Raw genomic sequence first — 25,873 nt, forward strand, 5'->3', positions numbered from 1 at the left:
AGGGCGGGGAGAGAAGAAATTGTTCCTCTTCTTGTGGTACTGTTCTGAACCCATTTGGCCCCTCTCTCCCTCTTTGTGAAGTGGTTACATGCACCTGCAGTTTGAGGAACCTAACCAAACTGTTTTAAAAACTGTCATGTTTAGCGTGACCCTGAAATTCTGGGGAAGCACATGTATGTGGTCATTCAAACATGCATGCATCCCTAATTCTGGGTCTCTTGGAACTTTAGCCTTTGTGCACACATATTGCAGATTGGTGCAGTATTTTCTCATAAAATGATAAGATCATTGTTTTAAAGAGGTTGACTTTGCTAACTACAAAGGGATAGATTGAAGGTAAGACAGAAAGGAAAATTTAAAAGCAATCAAAACAATTGGCAAGTAAAAAAATATAGTTATCTGCTTTGATGGGTCCTACTTCAACAAATGCTGAGATCTTTGATAATTAAGGTACCCAGTGATTTCTCACCGAGGGCTAGCCCATGAGAGAGTTGGGTGAATGTATGCATGTCTGTTAAGAACATGAAGGAAGGAGGGCTAAATGAGGGAGGGAGAGAGAATGAAAGATAATGCAGAGAGGAGGTTTGAGAATCTGAGGGGGAGGGATCTGAGGGGGAGATGTTGGAGACATGGATAAATGTGGGATGGGGGGTGGGGGGTGGGGAGAGGAACAGGAGTCAGAGAACCAAGGGCTTTTGGGGAGACATGGTAGGAACCTGCAGAGTCAGAGAAATGGGAGAAATATTGTGGAGACCATGGACCATAGCAAGAATAATTAAGAAAAAAAATTGATCATACCCATCAATCCTGAGGAGTACAGACTGTCTCTTTTGTGGCAGAGGTAGGTTAGAAGGAAATCTTGACCTAAAGTTTATGACATATACCTAGGCCCCTTTCAAACTGCTCTTATAATCTGATTTGGCTTCTAGCAGCTAAAAATTTTTTGTATTACCTGTTAAGACAAAGCCGCTTGCATCCCATTGGTGTCATGGGGCTCTTAGGGCTCTGTCACTTTTTGGGGAAACTGATCTGTCATGTTTTCAGTTCTTCCTTGAGTTTCTGAATTGCAGTAATGTGCTGTTTGAACTGTCTGAAGTGATTCCAAAAACATTGGGTTTTTCCCTGCCTTTTTTTTTAATGTTCTGAGTGCTATAGCAGCATAGTAATTCAGCCCATCCCAGTACTGGTTGTCCCTGCAATGGCATCCTGACACTGGTGCAGTTCAGTGCTGTATCACTAACATTCAGAGGCATTGGATTGCTATGGTGCTGTGATGTTATAGTGCTCATCTTAGAACAGGGGTAGGGAACCTGCGGCTCTCCAGATGTTCAGGAACTACAATTCCCATCAGCCCCTACCAGCATGGCCAATTGGCCATGCTGGTAGGGGCTGATGGGAATTGTAGTTCCTGAACATCTGGAGAGCTGCAGGTTCCCTACCCCTGTCTTAGAACATTCAGATGCATTGGATTGTTATGGTTCTGTGGTGCTATAGTGCTCATCTTAGAACATTCAGATGCATTGGATTGTTTTGGTGCTGTGGTGCTATAGTGCTCATCTTAGAATGTGAAAAAATAGTCAAAAAGAATGTGCCACCAAAAAAGTGGGAAAACAATAGTGACACTGCTTGAACTGGCCAGAGTATTGTAGAAATGGCTCACAGACAGACTGAAATGTCTCTGTATCACTTTACTCAGAAATGGGTCAACAGCACCTGGTTTACAACAGTCATCTTAGTGGGGTACTAATTTCCTGTCCTGGGTGGGGTGCCCTGTGATAATTGAATCCAATTAAATTGTTTTATTTGCTAGCTTCAAGAAACTTATTTCCTTTACTCATATTTTTCTGGGGCAATCCTAACTGTGAATTGAGATTGTGCAGATATCCCAATTAAGTGGGAAAAAATTGAATATTTGCTTACAGATATGTTAGAAATCTGGAGGTGAGTTTTTGTCCTTGTAATTCACTCAGGAAGGAGACTAGCAATGCAGTTTTGGGGGCAGCAAAAGGACTGTGGAATTGCCTTGACCCCGTTGCGGTGTAAATGCCACTCCATACAGTGTAAGTGGCATATGCACTGACCAGGGGGGTACTTACGCCAGCACTAGGGAACTGCACAAATATTACCACGCCGCTGCTCCAGTGCAGGAGCCCACACCGTGCCAATGGGGGAATTCCCTGGGGTGGAACTGACTTTTGTCAACTTCCTGAGCCCTTTGAGCTAGAAATTCCCCCTTTTGCTAGCATATACTGACACCCCTTTTGCTGGCATGTACTGACACCAGCAGAAAGGCAGGTGCAGCTCATTGGGTTCCATAGAGAAGTTGCTGAGCAATCAGTGAGCTTTTTCTCTTATCTGGCTCCCTGCACCTCTGCAAACCTCTTTGGAAGCAGTGGGGTTGTGCCAGGCCCAGCCACTGTGAATCTGCTCCGCACCCCACAACTTTACACTGCCTGTTGCTCTATTGGATGTATCAAATATTTAACTTAAATCCCCTTACAACTTCTGTAATATTTGTCCTTTCTTATCCTAAATACTGACTGTTTCTTATGAATAGAATCTAAAATGATCTTACCAGTCAGGATTTTTTGTTTTTAGGATGGATTTCCTTGCAGTGGTCACCTGGAAACTGCATTTTGCATTTCAATGAATGTTGGCAGTTATTTCCTCTGGGTTTGATCAAGCTGCTTCTTCGCGTTGGTGTTTTGGCACCTTTTCTCTTGGTATGAAAGCGAGGTGGGGGTTAACTTCCTCTGTATCTATTTTTGGGGGCAGCCTAACACCCTAGATGACTTTAGGAGTGCTGGCATGACACCTGCCAGTCAAAACTGGGCTAGATGGATCTGTACTTTGGTGGATACGATACACAACAGCTTTCATATTCAATAGAGCTGAATGAATTATGATGCAGAATTATAATAGCTAAGTATCTGCACTAAGTCTCTGCTATTCATAAGCCCACATTAATAATGTCTTAGACAGTGCATTTCTATTTCAAGTTAAGCCATCTAATAGTTGGATGGTGTGCCTGAGAAGATGGTTTCTAATGTCTTCTTACCATTTAAAACTTCATCCCATGTATAAATATAAAAGAAACTAAGTGTTTACTTTTTGTTATTCACATTTGTATGTGTATATTGGAGTTGGCAGAAAGAATAGATTGTTGTTCCAAGATCATTATAGGGTTTTTTTTAAAAGAAGATGGAGGGCGGTATTTGCTAATTTTCTGCTTCTGCCATTTATAAACAGAAAAAGAGATTTACAGTCATGGAAGCATAATGAATATTTGGAATGAAATCTGTTGTTCTGTGAATCTAATGAAGAATCTAGAGAGTGATTTTGAAGGAAATAAATATTAAATATCCCATCAGCTTCAAAATGTATTTGTAATAGAGGCTGTTATAAAATGAATAGAAATGGGCACTAGAGCAGAATTTAGATACAGTGTCCAAAGGTACATTCATTTGGATTCTTCCATGAGGTCACTGTTACTATATTAATAAATCCTTTTTTAAATTTCTGTTACCTCAATTAGCTTCCTTTTGGCATGACACTATCTCAATGAGAAAACAAAAAAGGCAACACAGTCTACACGTAAGATTGATAACAAAACCTGTGTTGAGGCTTGATATCTAATAGGCTTCAGAAGTCAACGTACATAAGTGTTTATGCAAGCAACAGCATGAAAACATCATTTTATATAACCCAAATTGTTTACACCAGCTAAATGTGCTTTCCAAAGTATAGGCAACAAGAACAAACAGTGGGGTGTTGTGTGGTTTTCAGGCCGTATGGCCATGTTCTAGTAGCATTTTCTCCTGACATTTCGCCTTCATCTTCAGAAGATGCCAGCCACAGATCCAGGCGAAACATCAGGAGAAAATGCTACTAGAACACGGCCATACGGCCCAGAAACCACACAACACCCCAGTGATTCCGGCCTTGAAAGCCTTCGACAATACCAAGAACAACAGTCTGAATGGTGCTTATATAAGCAAAATTACGGTAATAGTCCCAACATATATAAAGGCAACCAGCAAACATCAGACTTAAATCCAATAAGTGTAGGCAATAGGTAATTATAGACAATGGGCAATTATAGGCAAACAATGTATCCAAACTTGTTTTCATCAAATTCAGTTTTCCGGATTAGAGTCCGCCCTCTTAACCACTACATCATGCTGGCTCTCCACCTTTTATGCTATGAAATGCAGAAATGTGATGCTGATAACGGTAGGACACAGCTTGAGTTGGAGACAGCATAAGCTGCTCATAATTTGTACAAGTATAAAGCATATCAAACCAGTTCAGACACATTTTCACAGTGCATTTATACTGTCTTTCTTGATCCGTCCTCTGCAGCTGTGCAAAATCACACTTGGGTTTAAAGCATGACTCTGTGCCTTCTGGTTCACACCATGCTTCTGAATTTTCTTCCTTGTAAAATCTCTGCTAGGCCAGCATGTAGAGAGGTAAGGAAACCCGGATTTGGCCCTGGGGTTTTTTCTTCCTCAGTGGCATTCACATCTCCTTGTAGTTTTCTTCATTGTTGGCAAAATAAACAAAGTTCTGTTGGGAAAGAACGCCACAACAGACACGCGTGTATGCTTTCAGTGGGGCGGCTGATGGAGCCGCAGGAGGGCTGCTTTTAGAACATAACAATTGAACTGGTTTGTGATTTTGTTTCTGCGACCTGGAAATTGAGGATGAGGGAGCTGGTGAGGCAGAGAAGTTGAGCGAAGAAGTGATTTTACAGTGATAAGCACAGGGAAGAATTTGAAGACACCACACAACTGAAGTCCAAAATATAAGCTAGTGCTACTGTAGTGCAACTGGGGATGCCAGCCTCCAGGAGGAACCTGAGGAGGCCCTGGAATTACAGCTCATCTCTAGACTGCAGAGATCAGGAAAAACATGGGTGCTTTGGAGGGTGGACTCTATGGCTGTTTCTGCACAGCCACGGAAGCGAACCTCCACCGGCATAAATTATGCCGGTGGAGGCTCGGAGACTGTTCGCACCGTAGCATGCAAGCAGCCCAAACTTTGAGCCGCCTCTCCTTCAGTCCCCTCCACTCACCTCTTCTTCCAGCATCGCTCTGGAGGGCTGGAGGGACATGCCCACGCTACCCTTCAACCTCCAGGGGTTTTCTTTCCTTCAAGTCAGATTTTTGGTGGCGCACATGTTTTTCTCTCTTTCTGAACTCACTGTACCACAGATCACCTTCTCTGTTCGCGAAAGTGGGTAAAGTGTGACTTTCTCTGCCTGCGCAGAGAATGTGAAGCAGACCGATGTACGTTTGGCTTGCTTCAGGTTTTCTGCTCCTCCCCACCTTCCCTCACCCCAGCCATGCAGAAGCAGTGCTTCCCACTCTTTCATTAGCATTTCCAGGGGATCAATTGGGCTTTTTAAATTTTTACTCTCTGGGTCAAGACTCTTAAAACAGCTCTCCCACCCAAAAAAGGCAGCAATAACCTGCCAACCTGGAAGCAGGGGGCAGGCAAAATGGCAACTAAACTTGGAGGAATCAGTGGGGCATTTCCTTATGTATAAACTAAGAAATGCAGGGAGACCCCATTGTGGAGCAAACAGTCATGGAGTGGGTACTGCATGCATAAAGGGCCATGGTATATTTATTATATGAATGACAATGGGACAGTTTCTTCCTTTTCCAATATTTGTGTGCATTTGTTCAGTTTCCTAGGGTGGAATCCTTTACTAGTTAGTTGTGTGTGTGTGTTTTTAGTTAGAATTGTAGCCTGTGTGAGCTCCCTTGTCTTGAAACCAGTTGCTCCAACCCCTGTTATCTTCTTGTTAATAAGAGGATGTTGTTTTGAACACTCCCTTTTCTGCTGTGCAAATGGAGGAGCAGGAACATGAGTGTGCATACTTTGCTTGATTTGTAAGCAAAATGGAACATCACACTCCACATTCCCCTCATACCTGCTTTTTCTCCCTCCTCACTACCAGCAGATCTTTTTGTCATTTTTTAAATCAATAGTTGGTATATTGCTGTCGTGTGAAGACTCTATAATGATATATCTAATACTGTATTTTTTAATGGTCCAAATTCTACCCAGTGGCAAGCAGAGGGAATGGTGAGCATGAGGGAAAAATGGAGAGGAAATTATGCCAGATGTCAGTGGTGGGCATACAGAAATCCTTAACTTTTTGTCCACACTCTCTCAGAACTGAATTTAAATATGATTGCTCAGAATAGATAATAGTAACACGGAGGTAAATCCTACTCATGGAGCACTGGGTTGACTTGCCCTCCATGGACTGGCAGTTTTTCTGGCTGGTAAGAAGAAACCACGTGGGTCTGCAGAGGGCAGGTCTACCCAATGCTTCTCAGTGACTAAGGGCGTTTCCCCACTCACAAGAATCCCCCCTATGCCGCGCACTGCTCTCAGTGCAGCATCCTGTAGCGCCGAGTCCCCGATGGGGGGGGATCATCAAAGAGCCGTTTTCTCAAGCGCCAGGGATGCAGCGTGCTGAAGTAGCGACAGCATCAGCATCGAGGCGACTTCACTGTCGCCCGCCTGTCGTGGGGGGGGACCCGCGACTACTGCCAGTATACGGGGCTTAAGGTAAGTGGGGAAGGCCCTAAGATTCTCATAGCACGTCTGCACAGACCCCTAATTTTTAAAAATTGGGAAAAATAGGAAACTGTTGTGCAAACCCCCCAAAATAATTGCTGTAGTTTTTGGAAGGGGCATGGATTAGATTCTCAGTGTGGAAACAACCGGAAATATAAATTGTAGGCTTCAATCATGACTCAACAGCTCTGCTGACATACACTTGGCTGTTCAGTTATCCCAGTTTATGACCCAACCCCGACACACACATCCAATTTCCACTGGATCACAAGCCCACTATTTGGTTGAAAGCAAGGAATGGCTTTGTGGTGCATTAATGGGGAGTCTTATCATATTACTTCTAGTGCTCCAATAACCTTCTGGCAATGACCATTATATTAGATGATAATCTACTCTAAATACAAGGATGAAGAAAATCAACTGCATGAGAGATCCCAGCAATTTTGTTTTGAGCTGTGGGATTTAACCATAATCAGGTTCTTTCTAATATGGGCCGTTTCCGCACGGGCAAAATATGACGTCGTCGCCTTCGGAAAAGAAGCGTCAGGCGAGGCGTTACATACTTGTGCCAGCGGCAGTCTTAGTCGCGCCCGTCAGCTAGCAGCTAAACCGGCGCCAAGACGGTGTATTCAGCAAAGCGGCTTAAAACCACTCTTTTCCCATGTGGCGCATCGGCCTTTTCGATGCGAACGCCACGGAGCTGCAAATGGCGTCCCGAGGGCCTGCAACCGCCAGTCTTGCCAGAGCGCAACATCGCGAGGCAGCCGCTTCGCCCAGGCGCTGCCGTCACGAACCGTCACATTTCTGCGGGGCTGCGGACGCCCGCAGCTCCGCCTGTCTGTGTGAACGCTTTTTTTGGGATGCGTCGCAATTTGCGACGTCATCGCGTCGCTGCTTTTGGCCGTGCGGAAACGGCCTGAGTCAGCAATATTGAAAATAACAAAATTCAATATAGACAAGGGCTATCAGAAATTCATACAGGGTTGGTTGTATCCTGGCTACCCAAGAACTTTCGGCAAAGTAATAACTCACTCCTAGCCCCTCTGAGATTTAGAGGCTTATAAGTCTATCGTGAAAGGCAGAAAAAGACAGACTCACCAGACATTCAAGGAGAAATAAAGGTTTCAACTATTTACAAATACTTCATTCCACATAATCTACATTAAAGGATATTGACAGCTTCCATATCTGGGCTAATGTGAAATGACAGATCGCTCGAATCAGTACACTCTGAAAGGCCATGGGGTAGATGAGTCAATGCTGTTTCCCCAGCCTGCTTTGCATCTAAAAAGCCCCATCACTAGCATACAGCACAAACCAATTTCATACCCCCAGTGAGGATGTCAAATGAGAAAAGTGGGAAATAGGAAACAGAACTATTAAGGTACATTTTTCCCTTTAATCTACTTGCTGATTTGGAGGTTGACACAAATCTCTCTCTCTCTCTCTCTCTGTCTCCCTCTTTAGTCTGTGTCCTCTTTCTAAAAAAAAATGTTACACATTAATTCCTTCATTATTAACATCTCATCACAGAAAGTATGAAAATCAAAGTTGAAGGATTTGTTTAAATCCTACAACCAATTAAATGTCAAAAGAAAGATTCTACTACAATGCCCAGCTTGTGTCTGGGACCTGGTGTGCAATGATCAGAGTTTCCTTAAAGGCATTCCTCTCAAAACTGCAATCCAATTTGATCTATGCAGTGAATTTTCTATCAAAAAGTGTAGAGATGGCCAATGGCTTAGATCAGTGATGGTGAACCTTTTTGAGTCCAAGTGCCCAAATTGCAACCCAAACCCCACTTATTTATCTCAAAGTGCCAACCCGGCAATTTAACCTGAATGCTGAGGTTTTAGTTTAGAAAAAACCGGTTGGCTCCCTCTTCCTCCGCCCCAGCCGCTCGAGCAGGGGCCAGCCTGCTGTAGCCTCCAGCAAGTACCGCACGCACTGCTCTGTGCCTCTTTAGCATCTCTGCCTCCTCTGTGCCCCCCCCCCACCTTGGGCAGCAGCCACCCAGAGCACAGGCACCAGGCCCGCCAGCCGAGTCCTCCCTGCTCACTGCAATGCGCACACATCGTGCTCAGTGACCCAGGCCAGCCTAGATGTGTGTGGGGTGTGTGTGTGTGATTTTCCGCCCCCCACATGACAAACTTTGTGTGTGTGTGCCCACAGAGAGGGCTCCAAGTGCCACCTCTGGCACCAGTGCCATAGGTTTGTCATCACTGGCTTAGATAATTTCATACCAGATAAAGTTGTCAGTGGTATTAGCCATGGTAGCTAGATGAAACTTTAATGCAAAGAACTTTACTTCTGGGTACCAGATTATGAAAATAACCTCAAAGAATGGCTGTCATCTCCTTTATGCCCTCTGAGACCTTCAAGTGACTTCTGATTGCCTACTATAGAGAGGGAATTCAGGACTACATGAATCTTGATCTGGTCTGCCAGAGTTCTTTTTATGGCCTTAGGCACTGGATACATCATACAAGTCCTTCTGGAATGGAATGAGGAACACTTTGTGTAGCAGTTTACAAGCAGAAGGAACTGCTGACTTGAAATATGTGATGTTATAATTCTGGAGGTGGCCAAAGGGTAGGAATGCAGCCAGCAAGAAGAAGGTGATAGTCTTCTTCTCAATCTATCGCAGTTGGCCAGAGAGAGGTGTTGCAGATTCTTACCCAGCATGGACCAGACAATGCAGTCAACATAACTTTTATCCAGCCTTTCATCTGAGACATTCAGGGTGTCATATATGGTCAACCCCTTTTCTAGTTTTTTAAGAGCTGAGATAATCCCCTGTGTTTGCCAACTGGTCCCACCATAAGGTGGTCAGGTTGCCCCTATAGTGATCAGCCTCCTGCCTGTGCCCCTATCCTCTACTGCCCCTTAGTCTATCAGTGGGAGCAAAAAATGGGAAAGAAGACCATGTTGCACAATGTGGCAATCTCACTTCTAGGAGAAGATCCAGTGGTAATGACACTGTGTTGAGCAATGCTTTAAGAGTTCCCTCCACTTCAATGCTATTTACCATAGAGATTGGAAAATTCCTCAAGTAACATTCAAGGCAATGATGTCAAGTAATACTTCCCCTCCCCATGCCCCACTCCCCCAAAATTCCCAGAACTGCCAGGCGTATGCCTTGCTCCTCTATTCCTCAGTTGATCAATTCACCACTCAGATGCATGATTACCTACTCATAGACTAAATCCATGGTTTTGTTTTGCTGGAAGCCAGCCTGACTTCATCTGTTTTCAGTATAAATACATCTTCCATAGAAGCAAATTCTCCCTTTCTTTATGAGAAAAAAAGAATTCTTCCATCTTAACCCCGTTATTAAAATTGACAACAAAATCACATGATAAAATGTAAGGTTTATGAAATCACTGATCTGTGTAATCAAATCATTTTCTAAGAACACAGCAAATGAAGATGCTGTTGTTAATGTTTTGTTAAAAAGTATCTGTGAGCAAGCTTAGCACATATCCTTACACATCTATAGAGTTGTTGCAGAAAAACAATAATTACATGATATTTTTACCATCTTCTGCATGTTACACTGCAACAAATAAGTACATACTGGTCCATTCCAGACAGCAGAAATAAGAGGTCCTGAGGATGCCAAAAAGGCATCTTGGGGAGGAGCTGCACACAAATTTTTCTCCCAAGATGTCCTCAAGGTGCCTTCTTTCTGCTCAATACATCTTTTTTTGAGAATGCTTTGAAATGTACCTTGGTCAGGTGGAAAAAAGCCTCTTTTCTCCTCTGGCCCTGCAAATGGGATTTATTGCTTTGGATTCTTAGAAAGCCGACCTACTCACAATCCTACTCATGTCAACTCCATGGGGGTATCTCTCAGGAAAATAGTTTTTATGTGGATAATATGCTGTTGCAGCTAACTTATGGTGATACCATAGGGTTTTCAAGGCAAAGGAGACACTGAGGTGGTTTGCCATTGTCCCCTCTGCAGAGTCTTCCTTGGTGGTCTCTCATCTAAGTACCAATTCATCTTAGCTTCTGAGATCTGATTAGATCCACTGGTATATGACACCATTCTACATCCCTGAGTTGTTTTAAGGATTGCCCTATTAGACTTCCAGTGACTGGTAAAATCTTGTTTGTTTCATAGGGCTCTTCTAATTTAATTATTTATTTTAGATCTTGCAATGGATGTCTTCGGTTTTTCTGCTGATGTGGATTGGAGGCTTTTATATATTTGTAGCATTTTTTAGCCTATTGCTATGACTTTGAATATTCAAACCAGGTTTTTTATCTTAAATTGTTTTATTAATTGCCTTGGATACATTGATAAAGTAGGAAGTCAGTGTAAATGTGCCAGTAAATAAATGGAGTGGAACGTAATGCTGAAGAAGGAGGAGGAGGAGTTTAGATTTATACCCTTTCTCTCCTGTAAGGAGATTCAAGGTGGCTTACAAGCTCCTTTCTCTTCTTTTCCCCACAACAGACACCTTGGCCGTTTCCGCACGGCCCATTAACGACGGCCTGAGGGCGGTAAAACGCTTACCCGCCCCAGGCCGCCGTTCGCACAGGCGCCACTGCTGCAACGCAGCAGCGGCGACCTGAATGTGCTTCCCTCCCCCCAGGGCGGCGTCAGGCTGCCCTAAACAACAACCCTTTAAAGGTTGTTGTTGCGGGAGAAGCGTCTTTCAGCGGCCAGCGGTCGAACAGCGCCCGCCCGAGCGTATCTCCGATCTCAGCCCACTCCGGTGTCCTGCAAATTAAGCCTGCTGGGCGTGCGTAGCGCACACTGTCCTCCGACCTCCAGGGGTCGGAGGGCAGCATGGGCGGGGCTGCGACACCCAGCAGGCGAAAACGAGGACACCGTGAGTGGGGCGGGGAAGGGGGAAGAGGCGGCTCCGTGCGGAGCCGCCTGCCGTCTGCCGGCCTCCGCTTCGCCTGCTTTCGCATCGCTTGCGTCGCGAAGCGGGCAGCGACTACGCCGCCAGAACTCTTGGCGGCGTGGGGGCGACTGGAGGCCGTGCGGAAACGGCCCTTGTGAGGTAGGTGGGGCTGAAAGAGTTTCAAAGAACTGTGAGTTCCTAAGGTCACCCAGAGTTCCTAAGGTCACCCAGCAGAAATGTAGGAGTGCGGAAACACATCTGGTTCACCAGACAAGCCTCTGCCACTCAGGTGGAGAAGGGGGGATCAAAGCCAGTTCTCCAGTTTAGAATCCACCTGCTGTTAACCACTATACCACGCTGGTTTAGAGCACAAAGCAGGACATCTATTGCTGACTCATCAGTCTCCCTTTTGACCTTGCCGGTTGGCTCTTGAGGGCAGTCAATCCCTGATGTGATAACCTTGAGACTAGATCACTGTAAAGCATAATAATGGAACCAAACTTGAAAACATATGTGAAGTGTTTAGATGGATGACCAACTTGATAGTCAGCAGATAATCCTGTTGTAATCCATCTCTCAATATCTTACATAATGACTGCCTGACCTTTCAGTGCCCCTGGATTTTCCTTTGCAGCCATTTAGTTTACCTATGGCATGACTGAGAAGAGACACGTTCACTCTTCGAGTACAGAATTGCCAATTTTTCATGACAATGAGAGTTCTCTCATCCAATCAATCTCATAAACAGGCACAAAACAACTAAGCTGCAATTTATTTTTTTTCCCTCAATGGGTTTATACAGTGTGTCCATTTGATGTGGAAAGCCCTGACAAGTTTAGATGGTTTTTAGGTGTTTTGTTTTGTTTGGGGGTTTTTTTTGAGAAACCAGCTCCTAATTCTGTATCAGGGAAGATCAGTCAACAAAGTGAGTGAGAGAAAAAAAGAGAAAGAGAGATGAAGATTTCATTATATGCAGATGACATCATGATTAGCTGCCAGGATGTGTTGTATTAATTTTAATCATAATTGAGAACTGCTATGTGTTTTCTCAGAGTACAAGATAAATTTGAAAAGGTTTGAATTGTTCAATCTATAATTAGATGAAACTGTAAAATGAGAGCCAAAGATGGAAGAAAAAAATAGTCAAATGCTTCCAGTATTAAAAGAAAAAACTAAGCTAATGGCACAAATACAGAATTACAGCAGCAATCAAAATAAGGAAGTTTTAACATTATTATATATGGGGAAGATGCTTGTACGTAAAATTAATCTTCTGATTATTTTTGCACCCAAAAATATTCTAATGTCTTTATGCTGAGTCTGTTTTTCATTCTAATGTCTTTATTCTGAGTCTGTTTTTCATTCCTGCTCCAAATCTTTGGTGCTTCATTGGCAGGACTGAAGAAATGTACAATGTGATGTTGTTGGGATATGGGATAAAATATGGTGGAGGAGGAAAGACTGGACCCACAGCTGCAGTTTTCACCAGCAGCCCTGTGCTCTATGTCAAGTTTAATCCCATCCTAGTCCTTCTGATTGCTTCTAGATAGCAGGCTGTAGGACTGTGAAAATTGAAAATGATGTGTATTAGTAACTAGATCCCATTGATATTTTTTTCTGCACTGCCTTAAAAAATACTATAAATCATCTTTTGCAATATAAAATTAACGTTCTCTGCTTTCTCCACCTGCTTTTATTTCTTATCACAGTTACATTTTAGATTTTATGTTTAAGGTCACAGATTCCAGTTGAGCAATTGGTGCCTAATACTGAAGTATCTTTTCAAGTCTGAAAGGGAAAAAAAATTAAGATCATATATTTTAATTCTGTAAATTTTAGAAGATAGGCAGCCCAATCCAGAGGGGAGGGCAGACCCCTCTCTGGAGCCAGTCCTGGGGGCAAATATGCTAGTGGCAGTTACTTACCCTGGCAGCTGGGCACCATGTGACTCCACAGCACACAACCCAGAAGCCACCGCCCTTAACTAGACCCACTGGTGCAAAAAGCTGCACCAGCATATCTGGAGGCATTCTGGGGGTTAGGCTGGGGGGATTGGAGACGATGCTAGTTGGTTTCCACTACCTGCCTATCCCCCATGCACCGGCAGAGTGGGAAATCAGAGATATACCATGTTTTTAATGGCTTATCTCCGTTATGCCCTTTGGGGGATTCTCAGAAAGGATTTTTTTGGAAGAGCTTCTCATGCCATAGAAAAGCCCTTTGGAAAGGAAGGGGGGCACTGGAGCAACTCTGGTCGATTCCCCACCCACCATTAGATGCGCGCTCCTCACGGCAAATACCCCGGGGTCCTGCAGCACTCCCCACTACACCAGCAGTGACAACGCAGTCACCCCGATTCTGCCGCTCCTCCCACCCCTCAGCGCGTGTCATTTTGGATCCTGGTGGAAGTACACCTTTTTGAAACCGCGCGCCGAACACGGAGCAAGGGTCCCCTCCACTTTCACTTTTGAAGTGGGGAAAAGCCCCATGTTTACCACCACCACCACCCCATCAGCCTACTCTGGATTGGGCTGTAAGCCACTTATTTGGGAGGTTTGAACCTTTTGTATGAAAGAAAAGAAATAAAATGAGTTTCTCTGCCATCTTTGGTGAACTGAATGGATTGCATTAGTATATTCATCATTTTTTAAAGAAACATAGTCAGAGACCTGTAATTTTATTTATGAGTCCTTACATATGTTGCTAGATACATTGTCTGCAGTTGAGATAATAATGTATATGCTATTTCAGGATAAAAACCTTTTTTATAATTTTCAGGATAACTGTTCTTCTAGATGGGACTCTGAGAATCCTGAATGCCTCCAAACTGGATGAGGGAAGATATGTATGCCGAGGGGAAAACATATTTGGTTCTGCAGAATTGGCAGCTTCTGTGTTTATTAAAGGTAAGGCATGACAGGGATTCTGTGTCACAAAGAATTTCCTTTCTCCTTCAGTTCAGGTTTTAAGGCCATGCCTCAGTTAATTGTAGTGTGGGCCTACACATTTCCATTTATGGAACTGCGAAATGATGCGAGAGTAAAATATGTGGGAAGTGGAAAGTCAGGCCCCTTCTGCACATGCGAAAAATGCACTTTCAATCCACTTTCACAATTGTTTGCAAGTCTATTATGCTTTTTCACACAGTAAAATCCAGCTGCAAAAGTGCATTAAAAATGGATTGAAGGTGCATTGTCCTGGCATGTGCGCAAGGGTCCTTAGTGTGGTTTAACCGTTAATGCATCAAACTAGGACTTAGGAAACCTAGGTTTAAACCCCTACTCTGCCATGGAACGTTGCTGGCTGACCCACTTTCTCAGCCCAACCTACCCAATAGGGTTGTTGTTGATATGATAAAATGGAGAAGACGAGACCAAAGTGGTAATCTGCACTGGGTTCCAATTTAGGAGAAAAGTGTGGTATATCTAAATAAATAAATAAATAGTGGTGGTCTGTGTTTGACTTGGTGGATCATAAAAGGTGATCTTCTTATGGCCTTCCTTTCCTTTGGGACAAACCTTTTCCCTGTCATGTATAGTGTTTGCTATGTAAGATTACATGGACAGGGTGTATCACAAAGGGATGTTGGCTCTAGCTGGCATACCCACAAAAATACCACCTGATATTATTCAGATAAAACCATTTTTTTCTAATAACTTCATCACTGAAAAAGTAGCATGTGAATTGGCCTCTAGTTTACATGCTGTGGTTCAAATCCAGAGAAAGTTAGTTACACATAATCACCGCTAATTTCAATGGAATTTAAGAGTGTCATAGTTGGATCAGGAAGGCCTAAGTTGAAATCTCCACTCTACTATGAAGCTTGCTGGGTGATCTTGGACCAGTCACTCACGTTCAGCCTGACCTATCCCTCAAGGTTGTTATGAAGGTATCATGAAGAACAAGAAAGCACGGAACTACTTGGAGGAAGGGCAGGATAAAAATATAGTCAACAAGGCTAGCCTATTCTCAACAGATCATGGAAGCTAAGCAGGGTGGGCCTTGGTTAGTGGTTGGATGGGAGATCACCAAGGAAGTCCAGGGTCACTTCTGAATGTTTCTTGCCTTGAAATGCTATGGGGTCCACCTAAGTTGTCTGCGATTTGACAAGTAAATAAATAAACCGATGTGTACTTCTTTGTGCTTCTTGGAAATTGTAGTGGAAAATACAGATACTACCCATGAAAAAAATGGTTGTTTTAATATTGACTTGGATTCAACCTTCCTCCAATGAGCCTTTCTTCCTCCTAAAGAAGCTTCCTTTGTTCAATTTCACTGGCTCTTCCATTGGATGAAAATCCACTAAATTTGGAAGAAGACTCCTTAGGCTGGAAGAAGAAGAGGAGTTTGGATTTATACCCCACTTTTCTCAATCTGCTGGGAAGAGCGGGATATAAAGTATAAATAAATTAAATTAAATTAAATAAACCATAAGGAGTCTCAAAGCTCCTTTCCCTTCCTCTCCCCAAAATAGACACCTTGTGAGGTAGGTGGAGCTGAGAGAGTTCTGAGAGAACTGTGACTAGCCCAAGGTCACCCAGAAGGCTTTATGTGGAGGAGTGGGGAAACAAATCCAGATAAATCCAGTTCACCAGATAAAGAGTCTGCCACTCATGTGGAAGAGTAGGGAATCAAACCTGGCTCTCCAGATTAGAGTCCACCACTCTTAACCACTATCCCACACTGGCTCTCTGAAGAATGTTTCAAGCTTTGTTTAGTGGATTGGTGAAATAGGGACAGAATCCACCCCATTATAAGCTCACTCATCAAGCCACTGATTCTATTTCTCTCTCCAGCTCCTACCCGGATAGACCTGTCTCCAAAGAGGACTGAATTAACTGTGGGAGAAAGCATTGTCCTCAGCTGCAAAGCCTTTCATGACCCCACGTTAGATGTCTTTTTCCACTGGATGTTGAATGGTCAGCCCATCGATTTTGAGAAGGAAGGTGGACACTTTGAAAGCATCCTGGTGGTAGGCATAGTGCACACTCTCTGACAAGCTAATAAAAACTGCTTTAGTAAAAGTTCAAACATAACTGGAAGAGAAGTAATTACATTCAGGACAGCAAAAAGAAAATATTAGCTAAGAGAAATTAAATACATTTCATTTTCGTTAATTGAAGCATGGGAGTATTTGCATAGCCAGCAAGAATATAGCCATAAATCTTACAGGACTATATTGGTTTGACATTCATTCATGAGTTATTATTCTTTCTGTCATGCCATCATCTCAAGAGAGGCTGTGACTCAATGGTACAGCACCTGTGTTATATGCAGAAGATCCTGGGTCCAGTGCCCACCATCTCCAGTTAAAGTAATCAGGCAGGAGGTGATGTGAACAACATCCACTTGAATCACTGGAGACCCACGGCCAGTAAAAGTGGACTGTTTCATTACAAGGTAGCTTTGTCATTCACTTAATCAAACCACATTCCACATTACACTTTTCAAGGTTCCAGAAAGCAGGCCCTGCAAACTAGGCTCTGACTTGAGGAAATCAGCAAAGAGAGGAGAGGGAGGTGGTAGCAAGGTTCAGTTGGGTCCATTTGATTGTGCCAAGTAAGTGTGTGGGCAGCAGGAGTTGAAGCTAGGGTTGCCAGATCTGGGTTGAGAAATACTTGGAGATTTTTTGGGGGGGAAGCTGGGGAGGTCAGAGTTTGGGGAGGGGAGGGTCTTCATTGCCATAATGAGGGGAGGGTCTTCACAGCCATTTTCTTCAGGTAAACTGATCTCTGCCCACTGGAAATCCGATGTAATTGCAGGAGATCTCCAGTCCCCACCTGGAGGTTAGCAGTCCTAGTCTCTGCTGTGTCTTGTTGTCCTCCCTGACTGTGTATCCTGCTGGTTCTTTAGCTCTAGCAGGCCACAGGGCCTTGAACTCTTAGGCTATTTTAAGTAAGGGATGTGGAACTGGTGGTTCTAAAACTTATTGTTGAAGGAAATATTAAAGGAAGTGAGAATAGTGCCATCACACTGGTGTTCTTGGAAGGCAGTACCAGGTATGGGGATACAAGGGTGGAATCATTTTAGGCATCAGGACACGTTTTGCTGATAGCAATGAAGCTGCAAGGGTGGAGTCTGTGGACAGGGATACATTAAGATACGGGCCCACCAAGAAAGATCACATTTTTGTGTAGGAATGAGTCCACAATTTCCAGATGCACTGGAAAAGGATGGATGGATGGATGGATGGATGGATGGATGGATGGATGGATGGATGGATGGATGGATGGATGGATGGATGGATGGATGGATGGATGGATGGATGGATGGATGGATGGATGGATGGATGGATGGATGGATGGATGGATGGATGGATGGATGGATGGATGGATGGATGGATTATATCTTTACCAAGTTACCTATAAGTAAAGAAGTTCCTCTGAGGAAGATGTTATACCTAGACACAGAAAGACTTTCCTGACATCGATACCAATTATGAGTGATTGTTCTCATTTTTTGTGAGGAAAGATGAGTAGGCATTGACCCCCACTGAGTCCCCAACTTAACCTCTGAGGAAGATCAAGAACTTGACAGTGGCATTTAAATGGATATGAATGATATAAAGTTGGTACAAAAGAAACCAAGCAGTCCTCAAAGTCAACAACAAATCTGAGACAAATCAAAACAAACAAGACTAATATACAAAATTCAAGAGAAGTTTGAATGGACGTTTGCCTCATTCCTACTTTGGAGTTTATGGTTGTTAGTTCCTGACCTGTATGAAACCCTTGGTTTAAACAGGGTTGAAGCCCACTAATCTGCAGCCTCTCTCCAACTTTTCTACTTCCCAGTTATTGTTGTTGTCTTTCAGAACATGTTCCGGAAAGACTGTCAGTTGCCAAGACAAACTCAGGGCAATAAGACTCATTAATTGGACTATGAGTCACACACAGAAAAACAACAGTCACCAACTGCTATACTGATTACGTGGAGACTGTTGTGGGCAGAGGCAATTACCTGTTAAAATCTTTGGAAACTCATAGGCAAGTTTACTGCACAGGACATCTTTTAATTGGAAGATTCCTGTTAAATAAATTGTGTGAGTCATCTTGATGGTTCATGAATGCTTTGCCAGTGGTAAGGAAAGAGAAAAAATGTATTTATCCTACTTTTCCATTATTGCTTTTGTCCTCTATTGTCTTCCTGATTTAAAAAAACACAAAACCTTAAGTGAGCACAGCACTCTCAACAACGTTTTTCTGCTGAATTATTTAACACCAAAGACATATGCTCTGATTCAGCAACTGCTTAGCAATGCAGGAGTTTTGATGTGTGCACAGAGATCCTCTGATTGCAAAGGCTTCTTCGTTTGTTTATCTGAAGGAATGAATTTGCCTGCACATTCCTTTGTATACCCAGGTGACTAGGAGACTGCAAGAACTCCATCTGTACAATACTGTACACAAGGGGTTCTGGGTAGGACTGTTGATCCATGAGTGAACATATGGTTGGCACTCAGAAACTACCAAATTCAGTCTCTGGAATCCCCATCTAAAGGGTCTTAGGTAGTGAGGCCATAAAAAACCTGTTTCCATGGAGAGGGACAGATATATCACTGAAGGCAATAGAGAGGAGTTGGATAGACCAATGTTCTGACTCAGCGTTAAGGAGGTTTTTTGTGTTCTAATGTGAGACTGCAATATACTGTGGAACTGCAAATCCAAAGTTAATAACTTCTTTTTTAAATCATGGGTAGCTAGTTTTATATGCAATAATATTGGATCTGCCCTCTCATTTGGGCTCTCTAGATCAAGTCCTGAAATGTGTTATAAAATATCAGATCCAAAATTATGTTTACAAGTTTCTGCATCACTTTCTGTTGTTATTTTTATTTTTTATTTATTTATACTTTAGGCTTCTATACCGCCCCGTCCCCAAAGGGCTCTTACTGAATGATTTGGTATTAACCTTGCATTTTCCCCTATGGGACCCCCTGTTGCACTGTCAAGAGGTTGATGTGAAATGGGTTATCGTAACAGGAGAAGAAAGGTTCCTAAAAATCTTAAGCAGCAAAAGCTGTGGAGATTGGTCACGGAATTGTTTTACCATTTACTCTTGCTTAATGATTTTAAGAAAAGTTACTCATCTATAAGTTTTTGTAAAAAAAACTTTTTTGTAAAACAGTTTTTGGGGAAAAAAATCAAGCCATTTAAAAACAGCTAGCAAACTCAGGCCGTTTCCGCACGGCCCCCCAGGCGCCCCCACGCCGGCAAGAATTCTGCAGTGGGGCGGAGGTCACTCAAGCACGCTCGTGCTGGCGATAAGTGACTCAGGAGAGGCCGGCAGACGACAGGCGGCTCCGCATGGAGCCGCCTCTGCCCCCTTCCCTTTCCCACTCACCTTGTCCCCGTCGTCGGCCTGCTGGCCTCCAAAGCCCCGCCCACGCTGCCCTCCGACCTCCAGGGGTCGGAGGACAGCGAGGGAGGGGCTTCGGAGGCCAGCAGGCCGACGACGGGGACAAGGTGAGTGGGAAAGGGAAGGGAAACAGCGTCGGCGGCCTGACGCCGCCCTGAGGGAGGGGAAGGGCAGCCAGGTTGGCGCTGCTTCGTTTCAGCAGCGCCACCTGTGCGAACGGCGGCCTGGGGGCGGCATTTTTACCGCCCCCAGGCGGTTTTTGGCCCATGCGGAAACGGCCTCAGTGAATAACAGTTATTTAAAAGACCATCCCCTTCCTAACCCAATATGGTATATCTCAGTGCCTTTAGATGGAAGAGGAATGGCATCTATCTTACTTCATCCAGAAGAACCTTGCGACAAATAACGTAATTCTAAACAGAATTACACCTCTGTACTCTTCTAAACAGAGTTGCACCATATTGTACATCTAAGCAGGGTTACAACTCATGGTAGTTAAAATTCACTAACTTGGAAGTGTTATTATTTTGAGAAATAGTGATGGTGGTGCATTGAGGGGCTGATGGCAGAAGAAGTGACAAAATACAATATATGCAAATATGGTTGTCTTTGGGGGGGATGGTCAGACTTTTGTGCACTGTTTAAATACAGGTAAACTATTTGGCAGTCGTATTAACCCTTCTATGTGGAACAGGTGAACAGACTGCAAGCCGAACCAGTGGAAGATTTGCTTTAATATGTAAACATGGCTATGGTTAGTGTCAGGGTAATCTTCACCAATAGACAACAGTGGCTGCTCCTCCAGATCCCTTGCTTGGTAGGGACCAATTGTCCAGCGCCAAATGCTGTCAAAGGAGAGGGACAGGAAAAGAAGAGCATGCATCTTCCATTGCCTGTACCCTACCCCTCTGCGTAGCTGGATTCCAACAATAATGGTAGCCATGCTCGGCCTCGGCTGTGGAAGGGTGGGTCCTGATTTGGGGTCCCATCTTGGACTTTTGCCCAAAGCTCCAAAATCACTTAGACCACCACTGCTTGGCTCAGTGGGTCACAAGTTATTCAGCAGTAGTTTCCTATTCCAGGTTGTTGTGACGAACTACATTTCACAGGATTCTGTACTATTTCTGTAGTCTCTCCTGCCTGAAGCTATGATTTAGCCTATTGCTAGCTATCTGCCATTTAGTAATACAGATGGAATACACATGTGCTTTCCTAAAAAGTGCATTAGGATTCAATAGCTGTGAGCCTCCTAGCAGAGTGTCAGGTACCATTTTTAAAAGCAGCGAGGCAGTAAAGCCAGACAGTTGCTCTCTATATATGATACTTTTTATTTTCCCTAACAACAAAGCACACATTAAATGTAAATTACTCTCTGAGGAGAAGGAAAATGTGGACTGATTTTGGTCTTATCCTTTAACTATCTGTAGTTTTCTTTTGGAAACATTAATCTTCTCAAATATCTCATATTTCACAGCTAATAAGCATTGTGGTGCTAGACAAGTTGCAAACTTTGAATCCCCCAGTTGGCACCTTACTGAAGTGAAATGCAGCACTTCATCATATCTTCTATCTTCAGAGTTGCTGTGAACTAGCTGAGTTGGGAAGTACCTGAGAGAACATCTCGCTCTACTACAGAAATAAGAAAATCATTCTCTAACATTTTTAGATCCAGTTCGCTTAGATCAGCAACCCCACCTCCCCAAAGCACCTCTGTAACCTACCAGCACTCATTGACCTGGTGTGAGAAAATGTGTGTATATGGGTGGGGGAAGCGACACAGGTGGACAGGGATGGCATTTGGTGACACTATTATTCCCAGCTGCAGAACCAGTGACACTACAATGTCATTTTCAGTTGTGTAACTAGAAGTTACATCACTGCATTGCTAAGTGCTCAGTTTGCTAGCATGTCTGGTGACAGGGTAACATCACATCCAGTTACACAACTGGAAATGGTGTTCTGGAATCACAGTTTGCCACTGACAGGAGTCTCTCCCACCACCACCACCCCACGTGCATCTGCCAGGGAATGCTGGCTAAAACTAGACCCTTGTACACCCAAAGGCAATTTCCGCACATGTCATTGAAAACATGTGCGGAACGTTTGCAAAATGTTTGCAAAACATTTTCAACCCCCCACCCCACCCCCATTTGAATAAGAAAAAGAAGAGTTTGGATTTATACCCTGCTTTTCTCTTCTGTAAGGAATCTCAAAGTGGCTTACAAACTTCTTTCCTTTCCTGTCACCACAACAGACACCTTGTGATATGGGGGGGGGGGGGAGGAGTGGGGAAACAAATCTGGTTCACCAGCTGAAACTCCACCAGGTTCTCCAGATTAGAGTCTTTACCATTACACCACACTGGCTCTCTTGTTTGCACTCACCTCCTTGAAACAATTCCTGGCCACCATTTTGTGTTTGTTCTGGGTTGTTGTTTTTCTTCATCTTCATCTTCATGGATTTTATGCTTTATTGCTTTGTGCTGTAATTCTCTGCAGCACATGTAATCAAAGCTTTGAAGAAATAACCCTCCATAATAATAATTTTTTAAAAAAAGAACAGCTCAGAAAATAGCACCGAAGAGGAGGTCCAGGGACTTTGGAGAGGCATGGGAAACATTATAAAGAGATACACACAGCAAGTAAAAATACTGTGAAAATGTTTCCACAAAAGAATCGCTAAAGAAGAGGATGCAAATAAAATGTTTTCAGGGTGAAAATAAAATGTGGAACTCCGTGGAGGAAAGGCAAGTGATTAAACAGAGGTGGTTTGCCAGTGCCTTCCTGTGCAAGGTCTATCTTGGTTTCCCAACAAATACTGACCCAGCTTAGCTTCTAAGGTCTATTGAGATCAGGTTATACTATACCATTCCACACATATATACCATTCACCATATATATAGAGAAAGAGAATGTAGAATGATGTAGCATATGTTGAATATCCTGGGGGGGAGGGGTGAAGGGGATAGCTTATTTTTCTTCCCCAAGTATTGGAAGTTCGAAGAATACCGATGATGGCTCAGTGGAAAAGCATCAACTTTGCATGCAAAAGGTCCCTGGTTCAATTTCCAGCATCTCTAGCTATGGGGATCAGGGAACAGGTGATGGGGGAAATCTCTACCTGAGAATCTGGAGAGCCTCTGCCAATCAGAGCAGTCAACACTTGATAGATCAACTGCCTGAATCAATAAAAGGCAGCCTCATTTATCCATATATACTGAGAAACCAGTACACCAGATGTTAAGAGGAATGGAATAAAAATGAGCAGGCTTGAGTGCAAATCCACAAACTGTTACTGGCTTGTTATGGGAATAAAATGGAGAAGGGGAGAACCATGTATGGTACTCTGAGCTCCATGGATTAAGGGTAGTATAAAATATGCTAAGAAAACTATCTGTTGTGTCTGCTTACTTGTGATGGAAGACAGGAAGTATCTGTTTACATGCAAAGCAGTAATAGTAAGTAGACTCCCTAAAACAGACCATAAAACTGCTGATTCTGCATAAGATACTGAAAAGGCAGTATGTCCCCTGCCACTGGTTCTTTGTATGAGTTCAACCCTATGACCGACCAACAGGCTATCCTGCAGATAGATTGCCCAATCAGAAAAGCATCATCTAATTAACAATTCCCTCTGAAGATATATTGGCTGATAAGCCCAGACCAGTAGCAAGCTGACATAAGAGGGCCAGTTCTTCTTTAATAGACCAGAAATATATGTTTCTGTGGCATATAAGCTGAATGTTCCTGGCTAGCAACAATTTGGTGATCATGGCCGGTTGGTAGGAGTCTCTGCCTCACCTAGGGAAACTTAGCTTTGCCATGATCAGCTGGCTCACAAGATATGGGTTTGTTCAGATTTACAAATGTATCTACTACTCCTCATGTACCAGACAGAATGCATTTGCAGACAAATCAAAATCAACAGAATTACTTTGTGAAAGTAATCAGTAATCAGGTCAGAAAGACAGTATAGGAAATGAAATCAGGAATACCTTTTGCAATCAAGGATGAAAACTGGCACAGCACAACATGCAGAAGTATTTGTATTGTGTTTTCTGACACTGGCTGAAACTATGCAGTGCTAAGCTCAGGGATTCTGCTAAAAATGGCAGCTCTGTTTCTTATCTGCTGCCACCCCACTTTCTATAACTTTTTCCTAACCAGTTATCTGTGTTGCATCATAAATTTCCTACCTTGCCTCTCTCTCTCTGTGGAGTTTGTATTGCTCCTTCATTTCGTATGCTTTCATTGTGAGCTGCTCAGACAGATTCATGATGGAACAGGAGAAAAGTTCACACAAGCCTTTATCGGCATAAAAACAGGAGAAAAGTTAATAAACATTAAGGGTTTTTCCTTGTAGATAATTGCTGATGTGCATGATGGTATCATGTCACAGGGCCTTTCCACACTTACCTTAAGCCCCGCGCTACTCTCCTCAAGTAGCGCGGGGTCCCCCGGCACTCCCCATGACAGGGGCGGCGACAGTGCAGCTGCCCCAACGCTGCCGCTGTCGTGCCCCCTCGGCGCACGGCATCCCTGGTGCTCTTGTAAACGGCGCCTTTTGATGACCCTACGCAGAGTGCGGGGTCAGGGGGATGCCCGGGCATGCGGCATTGGGGGGATTGTGGTGAGTGGGGAAACGCCCACAGTAAACAGTGCGATCCTAAGCAGAATTACACCCATCTAAATCCATTGAAGTGTGCCTGAAACCTATGAAAAATAGGGAAGAGCAGGCTGCTGTTTTGTGCTCTAGCCTCTTGATTTGACAACGGCCATCTGTTTGCTTGTACTTAATGTCGTGAACGATGTACCTGCACCAAAACATTATGCTTTCTTTAAATCTCTTTTGAAGTTATGAGACTTTGAAGTTATTTGCCATCATAACCAACAGAAAAGTGAAACTAACCAAAAATGGAGGCAGGCAATAGCAAACCACCTCCCAATGTCTCTTGCCTTGAAACCCTTACAGGCTCACTATCAATCACCTGTGGTTCAACAGCACACACACACACACACACACACACACACACACAAAACACTAACTCTGTAACACAGCAATGATATATTATATTATAAAAATCGACATGTAGTTCAGCAATAAGACATGGCACCCTGCCAAAAACACATCACATTATCTATTAAGTGCTGAACAGGATAGTGTATTATTGTCATTCAACATAGTGCAGCAGTTTTAAGAACTGGGATAGCAACGTAAGAAGATTAGCATTATCATTTCCCACTCTGCGTAGTTTAAAAAAAATAAGCAAGTGACTCCACAGATACTCTTCTTCAGCTTTAATGTACTTTTCAAAGCAGCACTCTTCTATGCCACATTATAAAAATGAACTCAGAAGTATGGTTTGACAGGGTTAGAAATTCAGTACAATCGCAAGGCCCAGAAAAGCTGGTCATACTGTGTTTATCGGCTGTGATCATGCTGCATTATCGGCGGCTTGCTGATAGCCGATAATGCCACTGTTTCATCATACCAGTAAAGCTGGATTGGATTTTGTTGGTTGACTTCTGTTGACTTAAATTTAATCTGAAATTTTGTTTACATTTATGATTCCATGCAGAATAAATGGCCTGGATCTAGTACAACATTTCCTCTTGCACTAGAGGAAATGCTGGAAAAAAGATTGTGGTAAATTCTTATGACCTTGGCCAAGGCTAGCCTGATCTCATCAGATCTTGGAATCTAAGTAGGATCATCCCTAGTTATAAGTTGAATGGGAAATCACCAAAGAAGTGTGTGGTTGCCACACAGAAATGGGCACTGGCAAAATACCTGTGGTCATCTTATAAAGCCAATAGGGTCAGCAGTTATGACTTGATGGCTCTTTCCACTGCCGGCTTCATATGCTAAGTCAGACTTATTGTATCCTCACTTTTGTTTCTGCTTGCACAACTAATTTCTGGGCACTCTAATCTATAGGGAGGAAAGTGGCAAATATTGCCCAAGATCCTCTGAAGATGCCAGCCACAGATGCAGGCAAAACGTCAGGAGAAAATACTACTGGAACATGGCCATGCAACCCAGAAAACCCACAACATTCC

General features: G+C 43.5%; 1 protein-coding gene across 1 annotated transcript in view; it reads left to right on the top strand.

Moving 5' to 3' along the window:
• The window catches only part of CNTN5 (contactin 5), a 934,675-nt gene that overhangs the window by 821,592 nt on the left and 87,210 nt on the right, over positions 1 to 25,873 (top strand). The window contains exons 14-15 of the mRNA XM_048492765.1: positions 14,235 to 14,362; positions 16,253 to 16,428. Coding sequence (XP_048348722.1) covers positions 14,235 to 14,362; positions 16,253 to 16,428 — 304 coding nt within the window. The remainder of the gene's footprint in view (positions 1 to 14,234; positions 14,363 to 16,252; positions 16,429 to 25,873) is intronic.

This window comes from Sphaerodactylus townsendi, linkage group LG04, assembly GCF_021028975.2.
Source record: "Sphaerodactylus townsendi isolate TG3544 linkage group LG04, MPM_Stown_v2.3, whole genome shotgun sequence".
NCBI lineage: Eukaryota > Metazoa > Chordata > Lepidosauria > Squamata > Sphaerodactylidae > Sphaerodactylus > Sphaerodactylus townsendi.